Source organism: Cololabis saira, chromosome 24, assembly GCF_033807715.1.
Source record: "Cololabis saira isolate AMF1-May2022 chromosome 24, fColSai1.1, whole genome shotgun sequence".
NCBI lineage: Eukaryota > Metazoa > Chordata > Actinopteri > Beloniformes > Belonidae > Cololabis > Cololabis saira.
Window position 1 is genome coordinate 1063933 of NC_084610.1, and position 22194 is coordinate 1086126.

Here is a 22194-nt window from a genome sequence, read left to right on the forward strand (position 1 = left end):
GGGGAGAAAGAAAGAAAGGAAGAAAGGAAGAAAGGAGACGGGTTTTAGTTTTTCTTTTTGCAGACATCACAGCAGCACCAGCATCTCCAGACTCATATTCATACACTTGCTTTTGATGCAACGGTGTCCTTCCGGTGTTGCTTTGCCAACATGCCGCTTTTAGCCTGTTTGGGTTTCATATTGCGGCGCCGGGCCGCTCGATTTCACATTATTTCGCTGTGTTTCACCGTTTCTGAGGCGCCGCACGTTTCCAGCTATCGCTGGCAAGTTTTTTTTGGCCGTGACGACCCAGCGAACGCAGCAGGGTTTGGATCCATTCATATTAAATTAAATCAAACGCCTCAAGGCTGCATTTGCTTGGAGTTTACAGAAGCAGGATTGGAGCGGGAAGGTTGCCAGTTAAAACACAATTAATAGCTGAAGAAAAGCCCAAAGATCTATAAACTTCTGGACCACTGAGAAACCAGATATCGAACATCAATAAACTATTCATTTAGAGGCCGATTGCTGATTTACAAGCACATTTCTTTGCTCTGAATACAGTTTTATAATATTTTAAAATCAAGATGATTTATTTCTTTTACAGTTTCAAAAAAATAGAAAAAGGGGGGCTAAGCATAAGTTTGGACACCCAGACAGGTCAGCAAGTGGACTGGGAGGATTCTGTGTGATCTCCTGCTGAACTGCAGGAACCAAGACCAGTCTCTGGACCCGAGTCCATTGCAGACGTTTAACAAGTGATCTTGTCAACAAGCCCACCGCCGCCACTACTGAGCAGCACCGCTCCAACCCAAAGCTTCACAGCTGGAGGCGAGCAGGTCGAGGTTTTGAGGCAAACTTTACTCATTTAAGGATGACAAAACACAACAAACAAACTGTTGGCTTGTTTGGACGTTAACACAGCAACCAGCCCGTGTCACATGACCAGACTCTGTGACCTCAGAGATGTCTGCTGGATCCGCCACGGCGTTTGTGTGACTGCAGACATCGGCCACTTTACTATATTACATGGTAATTAACAGCTAGCCTCTCTCAATATCCGAGGCAAACTGTCCAAGCAGAGCTCTCTCACGAGACTATTCTATTTTTATCCCCGCTGTCGGCATTTTCCACAGAAAGAACCCACTCAAAAGCAGAGGTGTCAAGTAACGGACTACAAATACTCTGTTACCTTACTTAAGAAGAAATTTTGGTCATCTATACTTCACTGGAGTAATTATTTTTCAGACGACTTTTTACTTTTACTCCTTACATTTTCACGCAATTATCTGTACTTTTTACTCCTTACATTTTAAAAACAGCCTCGTTACTCTATTTCATTTGGGCCTTTAAATAAAAACTATCCAGTTAAATTGCTCCATCCGGATAGAGTGAATTTGGTTGTGGTTGTTTCAGATGTTCTTGTCCAGTTTTGTTCTTACATCCGTTCCCTCAGATTCCTGCAACTAAACTTGGATGTACATTCCAATAAAGGTTAGGATAAATGATAACATGAACATGAAGTTTGACTTTTTGCACCATTAAAATACTTATAAGCAACTAGTCATCATATCTCCTGCTCTCTGAAACACATGTTAATGCTCAATAGTACACATATATGCTTCTTTAATATATTTGCATTATACTAAGATACATTCATTTTCAATGGCTTTTGTCCTTAATGGCTTTTTCCCCCTTACATTACTTTTACTTTTATACTTCAAGTAGTTTTGAAACCAGTACTTTTATACTTTTACTTGAGTAAAAAACGTGAGTTGATACTTCAACTTCTACAGGAGTATTTTTAAACTCTAGTATCTATACTTCTACCTGAGTAATGAATTTGAATAAGAAGACACCTCTGCTCAAAAGTGACAGCATAGTTGACATGTTACCTAAGTATTCCTATCTGTGCAGGATAAGGAGTTCTTTAAGCACACTTCAAGTCACTTTAAGCAAAGAAAAGTTTTGCTTTTCCTCCACGTGTCCCCTTTAAGGTTAATGTGGCCCATTCTATTTATAAAGCTTTAAACTTTCATCTGCCCTTTCCTGCGGATTAGCGTGAACATGCTGATTAAGGCCCGTCCCCTCGCTTAAACGAACATGTAAGAGCTCCAGTGTCCGACCCTGGCGGGTCAAGCGTCCCGTGTTCGTTCCGTGTTCATGCCAATGTCACATAAACAAAAAGCACGGCGAGCCAACTGTTCCAAATCTAAAGTAGGTTAAACACAGCTGGTGATCGGGATTAAGCTGATCAGTTTCACATGTGACTTCAGAGGGGAGGACGGAGGCTGGGCGGGCGTACAGAGGAGAGACACCGAGACGAGAGAGTGGGGGGGTGGGGGGGTTAAAAACAAGCATGCAGTGTGGGAGTCACATTTCCAAAGGATAAAAGGTAGAGGAGAAAGACGAGCACATGACTGATGGCCTTTGATGAAACCAGATAGGCTGCTGTAAAATCTCCACTTTACCTGCGTGTCACTGACAACAGAAAAAACCCCTCTCTCCCTGCAGAGATGTTCACGTTCTCGCTTGACTTGAAGGAAACTGATGAGCTGGAGCCGCTCAGACGCCTAGATTATACATCCAACGTTTCTCCTAAACCTCCCATAAAACGTGTGTTTGGCTCGTGAGGCCTGCTGCAGATACGAGTACGGAGACCCGCCATTGCTGAAAATAAAAGTAACGCTGCAAACAGAAACAAACGCCGCTGCAAATTAAAGAAACGCTGCAAATAAAAAGAAACGCTGCTGAAAATAAAACGACGCAAATAAAAAAGCCACAACGGAAGTGAATTACCGGGGACTATTTTTGCTGTTGCACCAGTGTTTTTTATGTGAGAGAAGTAGTCCCTGACCACCACAAACAGCTTCAACTTCACATTCATACAAATAACTATTGTTACCCATGCTTTAGATTATTCTTGGTACTATTATTAATGATAAAAACAACAAAATCAACAACACCTCCCAAATAAAAACACTGGTGCATCGGCAAAAACAGCCCCGGGTAATTCACTTCCGTTGTGGCTTTTTTATTTGCATCGTTTTTTATTTTATTTGAAGCGGGGTTTCTTTATATTTTCAGCGTTTCTTTTATTTGCAGCGGCGTTTCTATTTGTTTGCAGCGTTTATTTTATTTGCTAAGCGTTTATTTTATTTGCAGCTGCGTTTGTTTCTGTTTGCAGCGTTACTTTTATTTTCAGCAATGGCGGGTCTCGGCCACCGTAGAGCCACACAGGACGGCGCCTAGATGGAAACTACTCACACCTGAGGTGCAGGAGGAATAAAGAGACTTTAGCACATGCAAATTACCCATGCTTGCTTCGACCGTAAGCTTCTGGCAGCCGACCTTTCATAAAGACAAACCTCGAAGGTGTCCAAGCGTCCCCGCTGGGCAAAAAACGAGATTAAACGTCGCTAACAACCAATGCCAGGAAGCCTTCAGCTGCATGAGCGGGGAAAGTGGGAGAAGCAGCGTTTTTAACCACCTGTCCTGACAGGATTACTGCGGCTCCGGAAGTAAACTGTACATCATCCAGGAGCCTTTATTGGTCTGATTTTTATCAAGCACAACGTTTACAGCTGGTCGTGAACTTTGGCATTTAAGGAAACCGCTAAATAAAACACCACGGAGGGACTGAAAAAAAAAGAGTCTGTGACTCTGATTCGCACTCTCTTCGACAGCAGGAATGATTAATTTTTTATGTTTCATTATATGTTGACCTATTTAACTAAAAGCTGGGAGAGAAAAGGTCCATTTTTTATTTGTTTGGTCTTTTTTTTTTTTACAGGTAGGGATAGAGAGAGAGTGTCTGTGCTGCCCCGGCGAGTGCGAGGGGGAGCGAGTTTGGTGGGAAATCCTGTGTTTACTTAAACTAGCAGAGAGCTGCGAGGCAGACCTGCTGTCTGCACTCTGCTTTCACACCAAATGCCAGCCAAATGACGGGGAAAATTACCCACCGTGGTGCCGAGGTTGGATATCAGAGCTGGCCACTTTCAAAACATCTTGGTGGACACCAAAATAAGGATTCTACAGTTTCACAGAAACACGGCCGCACATCTGTTTCTGATGCTGCTCTCTACATACCCGAGCACGCTCAGAGGCGCTCGGCCAGGGGAGAGGAATGATCGTGTTTTCAAGATATCGCTGCTGACAGCTGGTGACATGAAGCCGACTGGGTTGTGATCAGAAAGAATGTGCAGTGGACAAGGTAGAACAACTTTACCATATCAGAGCGCCGGCTGGCAGCTCCTGAGCTACCGTGTTGACTTAGTCCCTCAAGTCGGGCTGTGATTTCAGGCCTTGTGTAAGAATGCATTTGCCAACCTTCTGTCATTTGGTAGAACTGAAAGATTAAACTCTGAATAGACTCTAATCTGCTCCTTCAACATTTTTCCAGCTGTGTAAGAGCATGAAACAGGAGACACCTAACCTTTTACAAGGCCTGAAAAGTCCTAATTAGCATTTCAATGAAGGGAGGATGACGCCAGGTCATTGTTTGGTCGTCTTTGAGGATGTTTCCCTCAAAAACACTGTTAATGACAGCGGCCGCTGCTCTTCCCCACACCTGGCTGAAGGTTTGCATTTAGTGAGGCAGCACGGGTCCGTCCGTCCGTCCATCCATCCATCCATCCATCCATCCATCCATCCATCCATCCATCCATCCGCCCCTGACATGATTCACTCATCTTTAACGTCCATAAAGCCTTCAAACATCAAAGACCATCTCTAATCTTCAGCCGTCTTTATCTCAACCACGTCTCCTCCCTCCGGACGGTCAGACCCAAACCTGCAAGTCACTTCCACACAAATTACATTTTGATAAATTCTTGATGTGATTTCTCCAACAAAGTAGTATTACTGATGTCTGAAGAGCAACTGTTGATGAAACGGTGCCTTGCTCCCCCCTACAATCACAACTGACCTTCTTGGTTACTGTTGCTAACCACCTGTGCCATTTAGTCTCACCAATATTTAGTCTCACCAATATTTATTATTCCATCAGAAATCATTTCAATTCGGACTATTATTTGAACCTTAAGGGTTCAATAAGTCTTCACAAGCCAGGAAGAATCTCTGTGTACCCGAGCAAGGGATTATGATAATAAACATCTGCACAAATGTCACCACAAGTTTGAGTTCATCCGATGTGCTTAATGTAACGTGAGAAGCAGAAATCCTTCCTGAAGGTTTTACCCCACAGAGAGAGAAAAAAAAACAGCATTTGTCAAGACGCTGTTGAGCCTAAAGGTGAATTCCTGCACTGTCGGTGCGCCAGGCGATGACAGACGGCCGATGCCGAGCGTGATCTGGATGTGAATGATGACAGCTGGATTTCATGATCCTGCCCGATCAGAAGCGCCATCAACATGCCCCTGCCGGACTCTGCCGGACTCTGCCGGACTCTGCCGGACTCTGCAGGAAGGTCTTGTTTGTCTTCGGGGCTTCGGCCGGCGAGGAGCTGCGGTGTGGCCGGGCCAGGCGTGACCCGGGGGAGTTACCGGATCCGTGGTCTGATCACGGGGCGACATGGCCTCCAAGGGGAGTGCATTACACTTAGTCAGCACTCCGCAGGAAACAGGAAAATAAAATGTGCTGCTTCACACCGTCCTCCTCAACCCTCCACCGTCTCTTGTGGCCTCATCACGTTACACTTTTGTCTGTCACATCGAAGCAGGTCCTTCGGGCCCAGTTTAGTTTGTTTTCGTTTGAGTTAAAGTGCAAAAAATATTGAAGTTTATACAAAAATGTCCGGTTTAATTAGAACTCCAAGTACAACAAGCCGTAATCTCATGTCTCGTCCTGTTGCTGGTTCAGCTACAAAACTTGAGGCAAAAATCAAAACCCAAAGTCGGCGACGCGACCTTAAAGAGATCTAACCTGAACTGACAACAAGCCGGAGTTTTTATTTTCAGAGCTGCTCTCTCTGCTTTGCATAAGAATCGCCGGCGATGTCCGCAGCCACGCTGCCAGGACGGTTTCATACATTTTTAGCCAAAGTACATTTGCAAAGGCTGCCACTCCTCTTGCGTTTAAGTAATTTACACTCCGACTTGAAAAATGTTCCAGTTAAGTGGCAACGCTCCCACTTATGCAAAATCTATCCGTCCTCCTCCTCAGTCTGCGTACGAGATGGAAAAGCAGGCTGTGGTTTCAGTTTCAAACTCCTCGACTGTCTCTGCGCTCAGGAAACCACGGGCCTCTCTCAGAACTGGGTCACATCACAAACAGCACGTTACATAAACATCACAGGTGGACATTCGCACTGTAAAGAGGGGGCTGCATTCAAAGCCGTCTCGGCCACTTTTCACCATGCACAATATCTTTCAACGGGGAGCACAAAACACATCTGTCCATGCAATGAAGCCAGGCAGAAAAAAGGAAAAAATTTACAGAAATGTGTTTCAAACCGAGTAAACAAGACACTGCTAAATAAAGCAATGAAAATGGTGGTGTGGGATTGAGGAAGCGAAGTCAAGCTCTGAACCCAAAAAAAGGGAGGAAACTGGTAGTTTGAACTTCAGGTAAACTGCTCTTACCTCCACCATAATGTGAAAGGCGTGCTTGTTGAGGAGGAACATAAGAAGCAAAGAGAGAAGTCATTGCCACCTTCTTCAGTTAGTGGATGAAGCAGAAGCAGGTTAAAGGCACCCCCCCCTGGGGATCCCAAACATTTAGGGACACTGTTCCACATGGAGCAGATAAAAGGGTTAACAAAGGCAGGATGATTCAGGTTAGGAGCTTAAATGATGCTCTTTAGTAACTTGATCAACTGAAAATAGGCTGAATAATGTGTGAAAGAGACAAAAGAAAAGCAAACACACATGAAGGCGAAGCCGCCCCAAGACACGGATCAATCAACACCGGATCAATCAACAATAAATACGCATAAACAAGATTGTAAAAATTAACAATATGACTGCCCTGCCTGGGCTTCTGCCCCCCGACCCGATGACGATAAAACTAAACCTTACGTAAATTAAAACATAAATAAGAGGGACAGTATTCCAACAAAATAATCAAACACTTTTACTGACTTATTTTTCAATTTTCACTTCAAAAGTACACCTTTTCTCCCTCCAAACACAGCAGCTCTTCATTTCCACCTCTTCTATTGAAATGGTGAGGTATTTTTCTCGGAGTGAGGCAGAAAGTCGCCGCCACCGACGCAGCGGAGACGTGCTCTGCAACGAGAACTTCTCAATAGTTCCTTTAACATGAAATAAATGTGATCTTCAGAGAATGTCGTGAAAAAGAAAAGAAAAACTGCACCCTCACAAAAGAAGAGCCTTTTCATGTATTCAAAGAGTATGTATAAATTAAAAGGAATAGATATAAAAAAGGCGGTATTTTCTATTGAGAATAAAACAAGCAGCTCTAGTTGAAAAAGCCCAAAACAAAACCGAACCCCGAGAGACGTTTCAGACGACAGCATGTCCATGAAGCAGCTGCCGGGGCTCAGAAAACACTAAATAAGAGGCAGTAAAGCAACGAGCAAGTCAAATGACTTCTCCTCCTGATGCGTTGAACAACAGCCGCTGATGTTTGACAACTCTTTACAAAGCCAGACTACGACTAACGAGATGTAATTTACTCCCCACCAAAGCAAATGATGGGGATTAGAGAAGATGGACAGAGAGGAGAGCAGAAGAAGAAGACGTTGGTGGTGCTGCAGCCCTCCAGGTGAAGGCCTCTCCGTGTGAAAGCTGTGGCTCCGAGTCCTCGGACACAATCACTTCCACTTTCGTCTGCTCGCCACTGTGCTGTGAAAAATTGAGTCTTGGTGGCAAATATGCGGCCAGTGATGAAGCGCCACCGCTGCGACATCATGACCATCTCTGTGCAACATTTTCTGCATTTTACACTGGATCTGATCTGTCGATGGGTTGTGGGATCTAGAAATTAAATGTATGCTGAAGGAGAGCCAAAAGAACGCCTTCTTGATGTGATAAAGTGGCCTTCTCCCTCATTAAATCCACCTCCAGCACGGCCTGATGCAAATACGACAACTACATAAAAAGTGGATCAGGAGCTCTTTTAACTGTGTGTTTTTCTCTTTTGTTTTTTCCCGGAGCCTTGCATTGTAAAATTAGAAAGAAGAGCCACAATAATGGATACGATCATGATCATTAAGTGGAAACAATTGCTTTTGCATCACGGAGGCTGCAGGATTCATTACCTTGCAAAGAAAACTAATGAGAGTGGGCCGATGTTTTGCAGAAAGGAAGATGTGATAAGGGTCTAAGGGCCCGATTTACTAAAGGTTTGCGTGTGTTAAAACCTGTGCAAACTTGACAGCACCCGCAAACCAAAGTGCCAGCTGATCTACTAACAGCGTGCAAAGAGGATTGCGTCTCTGAAATGCGCTAAATTGCACACGCAATTCAGTTAGTACTTTTGCCCTGATGAATAATCAATATGGGGCGTAACCGCCAGAGAGCGCTAAATACTGGGAGGGGAAGATGCAAATATGTCCATTTACCACGCGCAATGAGATTTACCAAGCCTGAAAGTTTTTGCGCGTATTGTGATTGCGTCTGTATTTAATACGTTTGAAAGGAAGGTGCTAATCTGCTGCTGCTGTTATTGTGGCAAGGAGGCCACATCCAAAATCAAAGAATACGCAGAGAGAGAGTCTTTATTCTGCTGCATGCTATTTTAAAAATGGTTGCACAAATTTTATTAAAGGCCACTTTTTCTTTAGTTCTTCGGCTTATATCTTGCCACCTTCTCTTATTGTGCCCCCCTCCACTCGCCCACAAGCAGGCCAAGCCTTTCTGCAAAACTTTGTATTTTATTGATTATTTATCTTATTGAACGTGAAATCATCCTTCGTAAATTACATTTAATTAAAACCCGTGCTTATTAATCACAAAACACAGGTTAAACATCATGACCAAATCCGCTCCGACCCGCTGTGTCAGGATCAGCGCAGAGACTGCAGCTTCGCCTGAATTATGCTTCTGCGTTAAATCGACGGCCATATGATGGTCCCGTCTGTCACACATTTACTGTCAGTGTTTGCTATATAATATATAATATTTGCAATATACTGTGGACATCTGAATAAAAACTTAACTCATAAATAGATGAATCAAAGCGCTCTCCAGCTCTGTGTCTGATGTCTTTTTCTCCTCAGATCATGCCGAGCACCGCCGGGTCACGCAAACCCGACCAATTAAATATTAAAATCAAATTCGGTCCTGTGGCCCGTTTTTATATTTCGTATTTTTGATCTGTGTCTAAAATTGAAATATGAAAAACCAGACGTTTTTCCGTTTTTTGTGTTACCAACTGCATTTATTCTATCGCAGGTTTTCTCCGATATTGCGTTTCTTTTGGTAATGTTTAAATGTCTTTGCTGTAGTTCATGAATGTGTTTATTTGCCTCTTCCACTAATATCTCTAACTCCAACTCGTCAAATTTCATTTTGCGCTTGTGACTTGTGACTGTGCTTTCCATCCAGACTCTCCATGGCGCAGATCTGCGCTCGCAAACCTTAACACGCAACACCTCATTTAAATACTGCAGTTTGCACCTGTTATCAATTGCGCACGCAATCTTAGTTGATCACCTGCAAACCACACGCAAAACGCACGCGCAAACTTTTTCAGTGCACACGCAATTTAGTACTCTTTATTTAGGATCTTAGTAAATCGGGCCCTAAATGTGCAAAAATTCTGAATATGGCATCAATGGTTAGACCTTCGTTATAGATGGATTAGTGAATGAGGCTGTCGAGCAGCCACCATTCATGTGGTCCCTTATCTCAGACACAAAGAAAAAGAAAAAAAAGAGAGAAGCAAACGGTAAAGTAACCAAAATGTGAATTCCAGTATTCAAATAGATGCAAAAAAGCTAAAAGTGAGACATAAAGATTGCAAAATACAACCAAAAAATGAGATGAAGAATAAGCAGTTAAAGACACAAAAAACACATTCTAAATGAGCCTGATGCAACCTGAGGATTCAAACACAGGATGGCAACAGAGAGACAAAGAACAACTGATAAATAAAACAGCCAAAAAATAATGCTATCGACCCAAAAGGGCAGCAAAAATGATCAGAATGTGCAAACAACCATGATCATGAAGACCAGACATACTTGTAAAGATTTATTTTAACTCCGTGTGGAGGATTTATGGAGGATTTATGCCTCGTAAAAAACCCCACCAGTCCCCCCAAAGTCTTCTCCTGGTGCAGAAACAGGCGTGACAAAGCATTAATGAAGCTCCAGTAACTCCCCCCCCGTGCAACATGATATTAAACATGATGCCAGAATCTTTCAGATGACTGACTCGTCCAAAAAACAAGTTGTTCAGATTTCATCTTGCGATGCGTTTCTTTGCAGCATTTTGGTTTGCTTTGTTGCCAGATGATGTTTTCATGTGTGTGAGTTCTGAAATGTCAGAGACTTAACTTTGAATCACCTAAATGCCTTCATGAGTGTGTGTGTGGCACATGTACGTGCAGGTTTGCACGGTGTAATTCAGTGACGTGCGCTGCAGCAGAGGGTTTGTTTGTGCAGTGTTGTTACATTCAACAGTGCATAAAGTGCTACAAGCGGTCCTCTTTGCACAACCAGGACATTTGACTTTTCTTCCGTTTAATAGAGCTACAAAAGAAACAAACAGCCACCCCAAAATAAACAGACTGAAATAAAGCCCTCCCTACGTTCCCCCGTGCTGCATCCCTCTAGCTCCCTCCATGTACGAGCTTAAATCAATACAAAACAAGCCGCGGACATAAAAGCAGCTACTTGTCGGACTACAAATATGTCTGTTTTAACGTCGATGGAATGGCAGACGGGAAGACTTCCCTGCATCTGATCCTCTCGGGACTGAAAACATTCATGTGCAAGTTACCTCTTCTGTCTTTGTACACCTACTCGTTCGTGCAGGAACACACTCCTGCACGCACACTATTACACACTCAGTAGGACTTCATTTGCAACACGCTTTTTATTCATTTTATTCCCCCGTGACTCTCTGGATCCTTCAGCGATTGTTTCATTTCAACCGGCTCACCGTTGGACACCTGATCCACTCCTTTTGGGTCATGATCTTGTTTTATGTTGTTTATTTTCCCCCCCTCATTTATCCGTTTCCAGGTAAGATGCTCCATAAGCCTCTTAGCGGTGTTGTTTTCCATCACACATCAGCTTTGTTTCCAGATTGCATTGTGTAAGTGTCTTTTTATCTCTCTCCTGCTCGGCTTCAGTACTGTGCAAATACAATAAGTAAGTTGAGAGAATGGCGCGTCTCTCTTCTCTTCACTCTCTCCCCCTCACACCCCCGCACTCCCACCCACCACCTCCCTCCTCGCAGGCAGAGCTGCGAGCTTCTCTCTGTTTAGTTCTGTTTGCCTATATAAAGCCTCATCAATAATGCAGAGGCCCCTGACTCCTCTTCCATACGGTGCAGAGCTCTGCACGGCTTTCCTTCTCCCCCCGCCGCCTGGAGACTATAGCTCTGCTGCAGCTGAGGAATCACAGGCACCAGTTTCCTCGGGAATTCAGAGGAACAGCTTTGTTTTCAGGCCTGAAAATCTAGAACTTGGTGAAATTACACAACGCCGATGAAGAAATGAGTCCAAGTGCAGATACTGGGGTTTTACATAAAAAGCAGCTGTGAAAAAAGGAAAAGGATTTTGTGTGCGACGAGGAAGATGAGAGCTACGAGTTTTCCACACTTTTCTACATAACATACACACACACATACATATATATATATATACACACACACACACACACACACACACACACACGACTGTCTCTGAAAATTTGAATATTGTGATAAAGTCCTTTATTTTCTGTAATGCAATTAAAAAAACAAAAATGTCATACATTCTGGATTCATTACAAATCTACTGAAATATTGCAAGCCTTTTATTATTTTAATATTGCCGATTATGGCTTACAGTTTAAGATTAAGATTCCCAGAATATTCTAATTTTTTGAGATAGGATATTTGAGTTTTCTTAAGCTGTGAGCCATGATCAGCAATATTAAAATAATAAAAGGCTTGCAATATTTCAGTTGATTTGTAATGAATCCAGAATGTATGACATTTTTGCATTACAGAAAATAAAGGACTTTATCACAATAATCTAATTTTCTGAGACAGTCCTGTATGTATGTATGTATGTATGTATGTATGTATGTATATATATATATATATATATATATATAAATGAATAAAAGCCCCTCTGACACAAGAAAAACTTAACTTCCATCCCTGTATCTGCAGACTGAAGACAGAAACCTATTTCTGAGGTAAACTCACATGCACATGATGTCCACCCCCCGATCCAGAGGTGAAGACCGATCCTACTAAGGCGACTCCGTCAGTGAAGCTCAAAGTTGGTCTTATTGAGAAGGCAGAACTTCGACTCATGTGGGAGATAAATGTCAACAAAACCAATCTAGATGAGTCGGGCATTTCTGCTTTATCAGAATCGTGTGCATTGCAGCAGCTCTGCATCGTCTCTATTCCCGTTTGCTGTCATGCTTTTGCTGATACAATTTATGTTTCCAGGAAATAAATTGTGTCACACGCAGGGGCTGAAGCGTTTTACATATCCTCTTTGTTTGCAATTAAAACGATAAAGCGGGACTGAACAGACAACAGGAAACAGGAAGTCAGCTTTGAAGAAAGAGGGCAGCACAGTCCTAAAACTCTCAGAACCAAAAGGTGAACACGAGGAGACTAAAGAATAAAAAAGGAAATCAAACAAAAACCAGCTGCTACTTTGTTTTCCTGAAGGACTTACATGTGTGGGGACGAGGGCGGCTGGGTAGGCCAGTTTGTGATGCCTCCACATCCAGAAGGAGAAGAGGACCACGGCAGCCAGGCCGATGATGGGCACCAGGGAGTAAAGCAGCGTACTCAAGAGCTGGGGCTTCTGGGGAAACGGGTTGGAGGTGGCTGTGAGCAGAGAGAGAAAAACAAGGAAAAATTGACGAGCCAGGACTCGTTTTACTTTCACAGAAACAAAGTGAAGAGATGAAACACTTTGACTCAAATAAAAGATATATTTATACACAAAGAGACAGCATCATCTCCAAGCGCAGCACTAACCCAGCTTACTGCCACTGTGCTTCAAGATCACATCAACCCATGCACGCACGCACACACACGCACGCACACACAGGATTAGCAAATCCATCTCGTGACTCCACGTAATCCGCCTGCCAAAAATAACAGAGCTCTGAACTGTGTCCGACCCTGAAGTGGTCGCCGGGTGACGCCTGCTGGCTCAGCCCGTCCTCCCGTCACAAGGTGGGACAGTCTGATTCGGCAGAGCTGTCACAGCGCCGACACTCAGACGCCGACCACCGCGGCCATCCTCGGGGGGGAGGGGGGTCTGCCGGCGCTGCACCAGCTGCACCGTGGGACTCTCGGCGGGGCTGGCCCAGAGTTTCCCTCTCTGCAGGTTTTCTCAGTCAAATTCAAAAGCAACACAAAGAGACAGATGAGCCTGCTGGCTGTAAAGTGATAAGTGCAAGGACGTCGGCGGTGCTGCTGCACATCACTTCATAACACACTTACAAACACTCAAGAGTCCTGTTATTGAACATTTAGAGGCAAATGTCCCTTCCTTTCTTCAGCGTATCCTGGTTGTCTCACCGTTATCCATCTTGCTGCTCCTCCATCTGCTTGATCTTGAACTCTTTGGCTTAAGGAGTTCATCATATCATGAAACTAAGACTTTGTTCTTCAAACTTAAGATGTACTTGGTTTTTCTAATTCAGGTAATGAACTGATGTTATATATTATCTATTTGTCATCTAATGTCGTATTCGCTTCAATTTACACCCCTGTGATGAATTATGTGATAAATTATATATTTTTTTCTCAGTAACATCCTGAAACAAGATCTTAGGTTTTTCACTTTTACACCTTCACAAGTATGTTTTGTCGGGATATTTCTGCAAATTACACATTTTTCGGCACAAATTATGCAAATATGCAAATCTTTTGCAATAATTCTACTTATTATGCAAATCCCATTGCCTGGTGTAAACTGTGTGCATATGGCAATAAAACATCTTGAATCTTGAAGACCAAGCCTTCAAAATAAAAGGTTTGTTCATGTTGTTTTGTATATTGGATCATTTTCACATTAAGTTCTAGCGCAGACACTCGCGTGCAAAAGTTTACTCTTTAAGCCTTTTATTGGGTGGTTGTTTAAAAATGTGAAACTTTTTCAACTGTGCATTATTTACAGTGGGGAGAACAAGTATTTGATACACTGCCGATTTTGCAGGTTTTCCCACTTGCAAAGCATGTAGAAGTCTGTAATTTTTATCATATGTACTCTTCAACTGTAAGTGACAGAATCTTAAAAAAAAATCCAGAAAATCACATTGTATGATTTTTAAGTAATTAATTTGCATTTTATTGCATGACATAAGTATTTGATCACCTGTCAACCAGTAAGACTTCCGGCTCTCACAGAGCTGTTAGTTCTTCTTTAAGAAGCCCTCCTGTTCTCCACTCATTACCTGTATTAACTGCACCTGTTTGAACTCGTTACCTGTATAAAAGACACCTGTCCACACACTCAATCAACCAAACTCCAACCTCTCCACAATGGCCAAGACCAGAGAGCTGTGTAAGGACATCAGGGATAAAATTGTAGACCTGCACAAGGCTGGGATGGGCTACAGGACAATAGGCAAGCAGCTTGGTGAGAAGGCAACAACTGTTGGCACAATTATTAGAAAATGGAAGAAGTTCAAGATGACGGTCAATCTCCCTCGGTCTGGGGCTCCATGCAAAATCTCACCTGGTGGGGCATCAATGATCATGAGGAAGGTGAGGGATCAGCCCAGAACTACACGGCAGGACCTGGTCAATGACCTGAAGAGAGCTGGGACCACAGTCTCAAAGAAAACCATTAGTAACACACTACGCCGTCATGGATTAAAATCCTGCAGCGCACGCAAGGTCCCCCTGCTCAAGCCAGTGCATGTCAAGGCCCGTCTGAAGTTTGCCAATGACCATCTGGATGATCCAGAGGAGGAATGGGAGAAGGTCATGTGGTCTGATGAGACTAAAATAGAGCTTTTTGGTCTAAACTCCATTCGCCGTGTTTGGAGGAAGAAGAAGGATGAGTACAACCCCAAGAACACCATCCCAACCGTGAAGCATGGAGGTGGAAACATCATTCTTTGGGGATGCTTTTCTGCAAAGGGGACAGGACGACTGCACCGTATTGAGGGGAGGATGGATGGGGCCATGTATCGCGAGATCTTGGCCAACAACCTCCTTCCCTCAGTAAGAGCATTGAAGATGGGTCGTGGCTGGGTCTTCCAGCATGACAACGACCCGAAACACACAGCCAGGGCAACTAAGGAGTGGCTCCGTAAGAAGCATTTCAAGGTCCTGGAGTGGCCTAGCCAGTCTCCAGACCTGAACCCAATAGAAAATCTTTGGAGGGAGCTGAAAGTCCGTATTGCCCAGCGACAGCCCCGAAACCTGAACGATCTGGAGAAGATCTGTATGGAGGAGTGGGCCAAAATCCCTGCTGCAGTGTGTGCAAACCTGGTCAAGAACTACAGGAAACGTCTGATCTCTGTAATTGCAAACAAAGGTTTCTGTACCAAATATTAAGTTCTGTTTTTCTGATCTGTATCAAATACTTATGTCATGCAATAAAATGCAAAATTAATTACTTAAAAATCATACAATGTGATTTTGTGGATTTTTTTTTTAGATTCCATCACTCACAGTTGAAGAGTACCTATGATAAAAATTACAAACTTCTACATGCTTTTCAAGTGGGAAAACCTGCAAAATCGGCAGTGTATCAAATACTTGTTCTCCCCACTGTATGCAACAAAAATGAAGCCAAACAGAAAAATAATAATAATGATGTGAGCAAGCAGCACTTACTGGTCCCTCTAGATTTAAGAGGGTGGTTTGCAGGTATGTTAATCAGGTTCTCCTGATGAGCTGATCGTCAGCAGGTGCAAGCGTCTAGAAAAGCACTTTGCTTGTCTCAGGTATGTGTTAAAAGCATAAACAACAATTTTTACTGTAGATAGGTCTAAAAATGGTAATAAAACCACTTCTAAATAATATGGAGTTCAAAATTCTACAGGAAGTAAAATTATTCTCAATTAAAAAACAATCAAGAAAGCTGCCCATCTTGGCAGGAGATAACGTCCCAGGAAGTCTAGAAGGTCAGGCTGCACTCGGAGAAAGAGATGAGATCCAAGATCTCAAACTCCCCTGGACGTCTGAGCATGTTAACGGTTCAAGTCCCCGACAGCAAGACTCCTCCGTCTAGCGCCGGGGACTCCTCCTCCGTCCGGCGGCGGGGACTCCTCCTCCCTCTAGCGGGGACTCCTCTGAGTACGAGGCGAATGTGAGGCTAACTGTCTGACAGCGAAAGCTTGGTTGAAACTGGTTCTTGTGACCAGACAATGATCCAAGGTAAATCAAAAACAAATCAAAACATCAAAATGGATGCAAAAAATAAAAAAAGGTTTCTGAATGAGCTGGTCAGAGTCCAGATCTGAACCCCACTGAAATGCTGCGTTGGGACATGATGTCCCACTCCATTTAGCTGTAAATAAATGTCCATAAATGTGAATGAACTGAAGCAACGTTGTTAAGCAGAACGGACCTCAACTGCTTGTTGAACTTCAACTTAATGGCGAAGAAACAAGCTGCTCAATCATGGGGGGACAGTAATCCCTCACTATAACTCAGTTACCCTTTCACAGTCTCCCCGCGTCTTCACTTCCTGTGTGTCAATTAGGCTACGGTTTAATATGTACATGTACGTAAAACACTTTGTCAAATTTAAGTTTACGAATTATATGTGGACAAAACGCTCTGCCCCCGGGTCGCGGTGGGGCGGTGCTAATCTCCACAATTTAAAGCCTTGTATAATAATTGTAAAAAAAATAATGGTTACTACTTCCCCCCCGCTTAAAACAAGGGATTACTGTACATTGTATTACCCATATGACCCCCCCTCTCCTTAATTTGGCTTCATTTTTGTAAATGAAAGACACGATAAATAAATTACGTGAAAAGTTTTATGTTGTTCCTCTGTCACGTCATTTTTATGTTTTAACTTCCTGAACCATGCTGCTACATAACTACAGTTTACCACCAAGTCTCCTGGTCCACCTGTAATTGAGTGATAAAACAAACACATATAGGAGAGAAACTTCACGGCAGGAAGCTATTGAGCGTTGCAGCCCGTGGGATGCGCCTGTGTTGGCTGGTACGTACTGTAGGCGGTGGAATGGAACGGGTCGATCTGAGGGGGCGGGTCAGGGGCGTACATGAACCTCTCGTTGCACATGTTGCCTTCACAGCAGCAGAAGAAAACGTTGGGGCTCTCCTTCCTCTCCACACACTCGCTGCTGTAAAGAACATGAAGGCAGGAATTACAAACAAACACACACACAAAACCGTCTCCGCTTCGTCTCCCTGGACTGTGCCAAGGACATACAGGCCATTCTATTTTTCAAAATGTTAAGAAAAAGACTGTTTCCACTCGAACCGGCATCTATACATACATGCCCCTCCTGCCTTTTAATTCCCTTGCGGCCACAGAAAACATGAAACAAAGCATTTACAAAACAACTCCTACGCAGTTCAATACACACACACACACACACACACACACACACACACAAGTACACTACCGATCACACACACTCCTCTATTTCACTCTCACACAGTCATCAGATAAAAGCCTGAGGAAGTGGCAGCAGCCCTCGAATGCTCTCCTCTCTCCAGGGAGCCCAGGCGGCGCCGTCTGAGCAGAGGTACCCGAACTGAGCAGGCTGCAGATCCTGCTGCAACTTTATCGCTGGAGAATCAAAGAAAAACACACACTGCCTCCAACCAGCCTCTCATGCCAGGTCCACGTCCCGGCGAGCTACAAACTATAAAAATACCCTCTATTAATATCTGTTTACTGCCCTGGGTTGAGACGCTTGGACGCGTACATCAGGCTGAATCCGTCGTCAGCGGGGACCAACAGAGTCAATTCACATTTCCTCTGCTGCAGTAATTAAAATGTAACCTTCTGCAAGTCATTGGGGTGGAGGCGTGCACAGAGGGGACAAACACTGAGCTCCAGGTGATTGTAAATGTATTTAAAGTCGTGATATGCCGGCTTTGTCTCGCTAAGAGAAATGTGCTGTGCTTCCCGTCAGTACTTCCAACTAAAACATTTCCCATCATTGCATGAAAACATGGGAAGCCACTGCAACCAGCCGTACTCTGCACTTTTAACCCCAGGGACCTTTTGAAATGTTCCTCCAGAACATGGTTATTTTACATTTCCACTGCGGTATAAAGTTTAAAGAGCTCCAACTATACTTGCACAAATTGGTAACGTGGCAGCTTCCCAAAGGGTTGTCCACAGGGGCGGGAGCTTTAATTTGTGTTTTAGACTGAGAGATGCAGCACTAGCAGTTCTCCGTGCCAACTCCGATTTCCAGCTCTTGGAAAGGTCCAACCTGCCAGTCCTGATTTTATTTCCAAGAATTACAATCGATAGCAAATAAAATCTCTTTTTGTTTTAACTGGACATTGACGTGCTTTAAAACACGGGCCAGGGAACAACTGCAGCCCCCCCTTCTCTCTCCCTCTCTAACATTTAGATTTCCACAAACCTTGAACTTTGGCAAACAGAAGCAGGTGCATCATGTAATGAAAACTCACTCAGACTTGACAAGGATGTCAAACTGGCATCAGATGTCTAAACATCTGTTTAATAAGTGATTGCTGGACTGGGACCGGCTTTCAGCAGGCTGCGTTTGTGAGGCATGAGACAAAATAAAAACGTGATGGGAACAACATCTGAGGAGCATCTGCTCCTCCGTGTAGGCTATAGAGATCAGGTGAGGTAACATTACTGAAACTTTTACCCTCCACTACGGGAAAAGTCTGATGATGAATTCCAAGATTGAGCCTCAACTCCTCGTTGGTGATCAATATTAGGGCTGAAACGATTCCTCGAATAATTCGAGTAAATCGATTACAAAAAATGATGGAGGAATTTTCTCTGCCTCGAGGAATCGTTTAATTTTACCAGCTCAAAGCAGGTATTTCACCCAGACTACGTTTAATGCGGCACAGCACGCTGACGCCGCGCACGTAAAGGAAGAAGAAGCGGCGGATATGTTTGGTTTTAGTAACATGCCATGCTCAGGCAATGATATTATGTATGTATGTATGTATATGTATATATATACATATATATATACATACATACACACACATATATATATATATATACATATATATATATATAGTACATCTATATGCTCAGCCAGTCTGCAATGGCCCAGACAGGATGCACATGTAGCTCAGTGCTTAACTTTTATTTTCAATCCACGCTATATTCTTCTGGTCCGTTCTCCTATATGTTCCCCCTCTAACCCGGTACATACATAGGTTCCTCTAAACATCTGTTCACGCTACAGTTTTAACTAAAAGAAAAGGCAGAAAATGTCAGAAAAATAAAAACGTAATAAAGCTAACTGGGTAGTTTTCAATTTTATCTCTGTAGTCATTGATGGATAAAACAAGCAGCACTGGTGCCTAATGTGCTCCAATATAGCAGGGCTCAATTTTATTTTGAACACTGCCAAATGAAAGTTCAATTGAAAAACGTGGGAAAAACACCTAACCTTTTAAGTGATGTGTGTTATCAGGTGTAATGGCATTTTTAGGTTAGAAAAAGAACATTTCTTGGTAAGATCCTTAGTTTTTTGAGTGAAGGCAGTGAATTTGGTCGACTGGTGTAAGTTCAGGGTTTTTAAATGCACAGCCATGAACCTACTGTATTATATAATTTAGTCTTAGTAATGTCAATTAACATCTAACATCTTATGTATATTTATAATTACTCTTTAACTAAACAAAAATATGTTTTATCCGATTACTCGATGGAGTTTTCAGTAGAATACTCGATTACTAAAATATTCGATAGCTGCAGCCCTAATCAATATTATCCACAATATCGTCTATAGTTGTGACACTTGTACAACAGAAGTAGCAGCAGTAGCATTTCCTCCTCTCGCTCTTGTTCAGGACCTTGTAACCCGCCGAGCGGACCACCATCAGGTATTTCAGTTTGTATAAATGCTGCTATTCCCTCTGCTCGGGAGTTTTCAGGGCCATTAAAAAGGACTGAAATCGTGTGGAAACCCTGATGGAACCAGCATAAGAAAGCTGTAGGCCATCTGCTCAATTAGTGTATTTTTAGACTTTGTTAGCCTCGTAGCATTGAGCATGCTCAGCAGGGTGATGTCGTTTTAAGTATTTTAAGTCTTGGATTAAGTCTGTTGTACCTTTCTCTTTATTTTTGCTTCTTTTTTTTTATGAACTTAGCGGCCGCAGAAATGTCTCTTGTTCAATGTCAACATTGAAAACATGTAAACCAAACTGTGCCATGATGTGTTTACTGACAGGGGAGAAAAGTTGTAAAAACAACTAGTGTAACCTTGTTCAAACACATTTCCTGAAACACCTGTGGAGAGCATATTGGGTAGGAAGCATGTCTGAGCAGAGTGTTAAAGACTTTAATCCCTGACTGTTGTAAACTGGAATTTTGACAAATATGAGAAAATAATTGAGCCGATGGGAAGCCCTGCCTGGTCCTCCAAGTCCGATCCTCTGAGCCGGTGTGCGGCCCGTCCAACATCTGCAGTACTGGGTTCAACTTTGCTCTTTACAAAACCAATTCAGTCCTTCATTTCATTCCTTCACCATAATTTCAGTTGGAAATCCAAGTTCGGCTGATTTTTGCATCTTGGAAAGATCCAACCGATTTAAGCCAGAGCAGACGTTTATCTCTGTTTTGTTCGGATTTAAGAAATAGAATAAAATAAACTTCACCGTCCATCCTGTCTGGATACCTAGAACCAGTATCACAAGTACTCAGAAATGTTATAAAACAAATGTGAGCTCAGGATCTTCCAGTGTTTTCTGTGAAGCTGAAAGCTTCAGAAGTCCGGGTTCTGGTCCCTGTGGAACAGCGATTGTGTTTGAGGGTTGGGGTCTTACCGATGCGTCAATTCTTGACATTTTAACAATTTAAAATCTTTGGCTGTTGATTTTTTTTTTTAATCATTATTATTATTATATTTATTTAGGCCTCCTGAAGCTTTCAAAAGCCAAGGAGTATCTGGCAGCTCACTTATCCTGACATGACTCGTTCTCTCTGCAATCAATAATTTGACACTTTGCTGTAAAAATATGTTGCATTCGCACTCATATCTGTTTCCATCTTTGTCCTTTTAGCCCTTAAAGGTTTTGCTCCTTAACATCTAATAATACCCTCAGGGTTGTTTTAACATTGAAATGCTCCTTTAACATTCAAAAAGGTAAAGAATTCGATCTATCCAGCTGGCATGATTAGGTGACAACTGAAACTCTCCTACAATAAGAAAGTTGACACACGTCTTGTCAATCAAAAGTTCAAAAGCGTCTACCTGTCGTAGCAGTTCACGTCGTCCAGCCAGCAGCCCTGCTTCACGATCTCGATGCTGCCGGAGACGTTCTTCCAGGTGGCGAAGCAGTGCCGCCGCTTGTCTTTGTCGTCATAGCAGGGCTGGATGCCGCTGCGGTTGGTGCGCTCCTTCTCCCAGCTGGAGTTGTAGTAGACACACTCCTGCGTCTCTGAGCGGCCCAGGATGGCACCTGGAGAGGGACATGTCCGTCATCGTTAGTACACACTCAAAAACCTGGAGACCCAGCACTGACAGCGGCTGACCCGGGGTAACAAAAACAATGAATAACTAGTTTAAAAGGACACACACTGTCTTTACAGCTTCAAAATATAAAATGAAGTTCATTTTTGTGACTTTTTTTTCTATCCATGAACAAACAATAAAAAATAAAGTCCTTTTCTAAAATGGAAAAACCAAAAGTTGTAGAGGGAGGCTTCAGTCCAGCTCACAAACAGTCAAAATGTAAAAAAAAATAACCCTATGTTTAATAATCAAAGTTAAAATACATTTCTACCTTTTTTTTTTTTCCACAATTAGCTGCTGCAGAACTCTATCAAAAGTATTAATTGAAAATATATCACGTCTCTCCAGAGCAGGAGGCCTGGGTGTGTGTTTATGTGTAAAAGGTTGCTAGACCTGATCAAAGTCAAAAAGGCTCCTGAAATCGTACTCTCAGACCCCGGGGCTCTCGCTGCACAACATTCAGCCAGTATGAAAAT

The 22194-nt window shown here is 43.0% G+C and overlaps 1 protein-coding gene across 3 annotated transcripts in view; it reads right to left on the bottom strand.

The window, feature by feature from the left end:
• The window catches only part of acvr2ab (activin A receptor type 2Ab), a 59791-nt gene that overhangs the window by 15287 nt on the left and 22310 nt on the right, over positions 1-22194 (bottom strand). The window contains exons 2-5 of one of the 3 annotated variants that reach the window (XM_061716265.1): positions 21458-21665; positions 17235-17365; positions 12754-12908; positions 6522-6545 (exon numbers count right to left, since the gene is read on the bottom strand). In XM_061716265.1, the coding sequence (XP_061572249.1) occupies positions 6522-6545; positions 12754-12908; positions 17235-17365; positions 21458-21665 (518 nt within the window). Of the gene's footprint in view, positions 1-6521; positions 6546-12753; positions 12909-17234; positions 17369-21457; positions 21666-22194 lie in introns of all 3 variants that reach the window. The other 2 variants (XM_061716264.1, XM_061716266.1) reach the window with 2 other exon arrangements.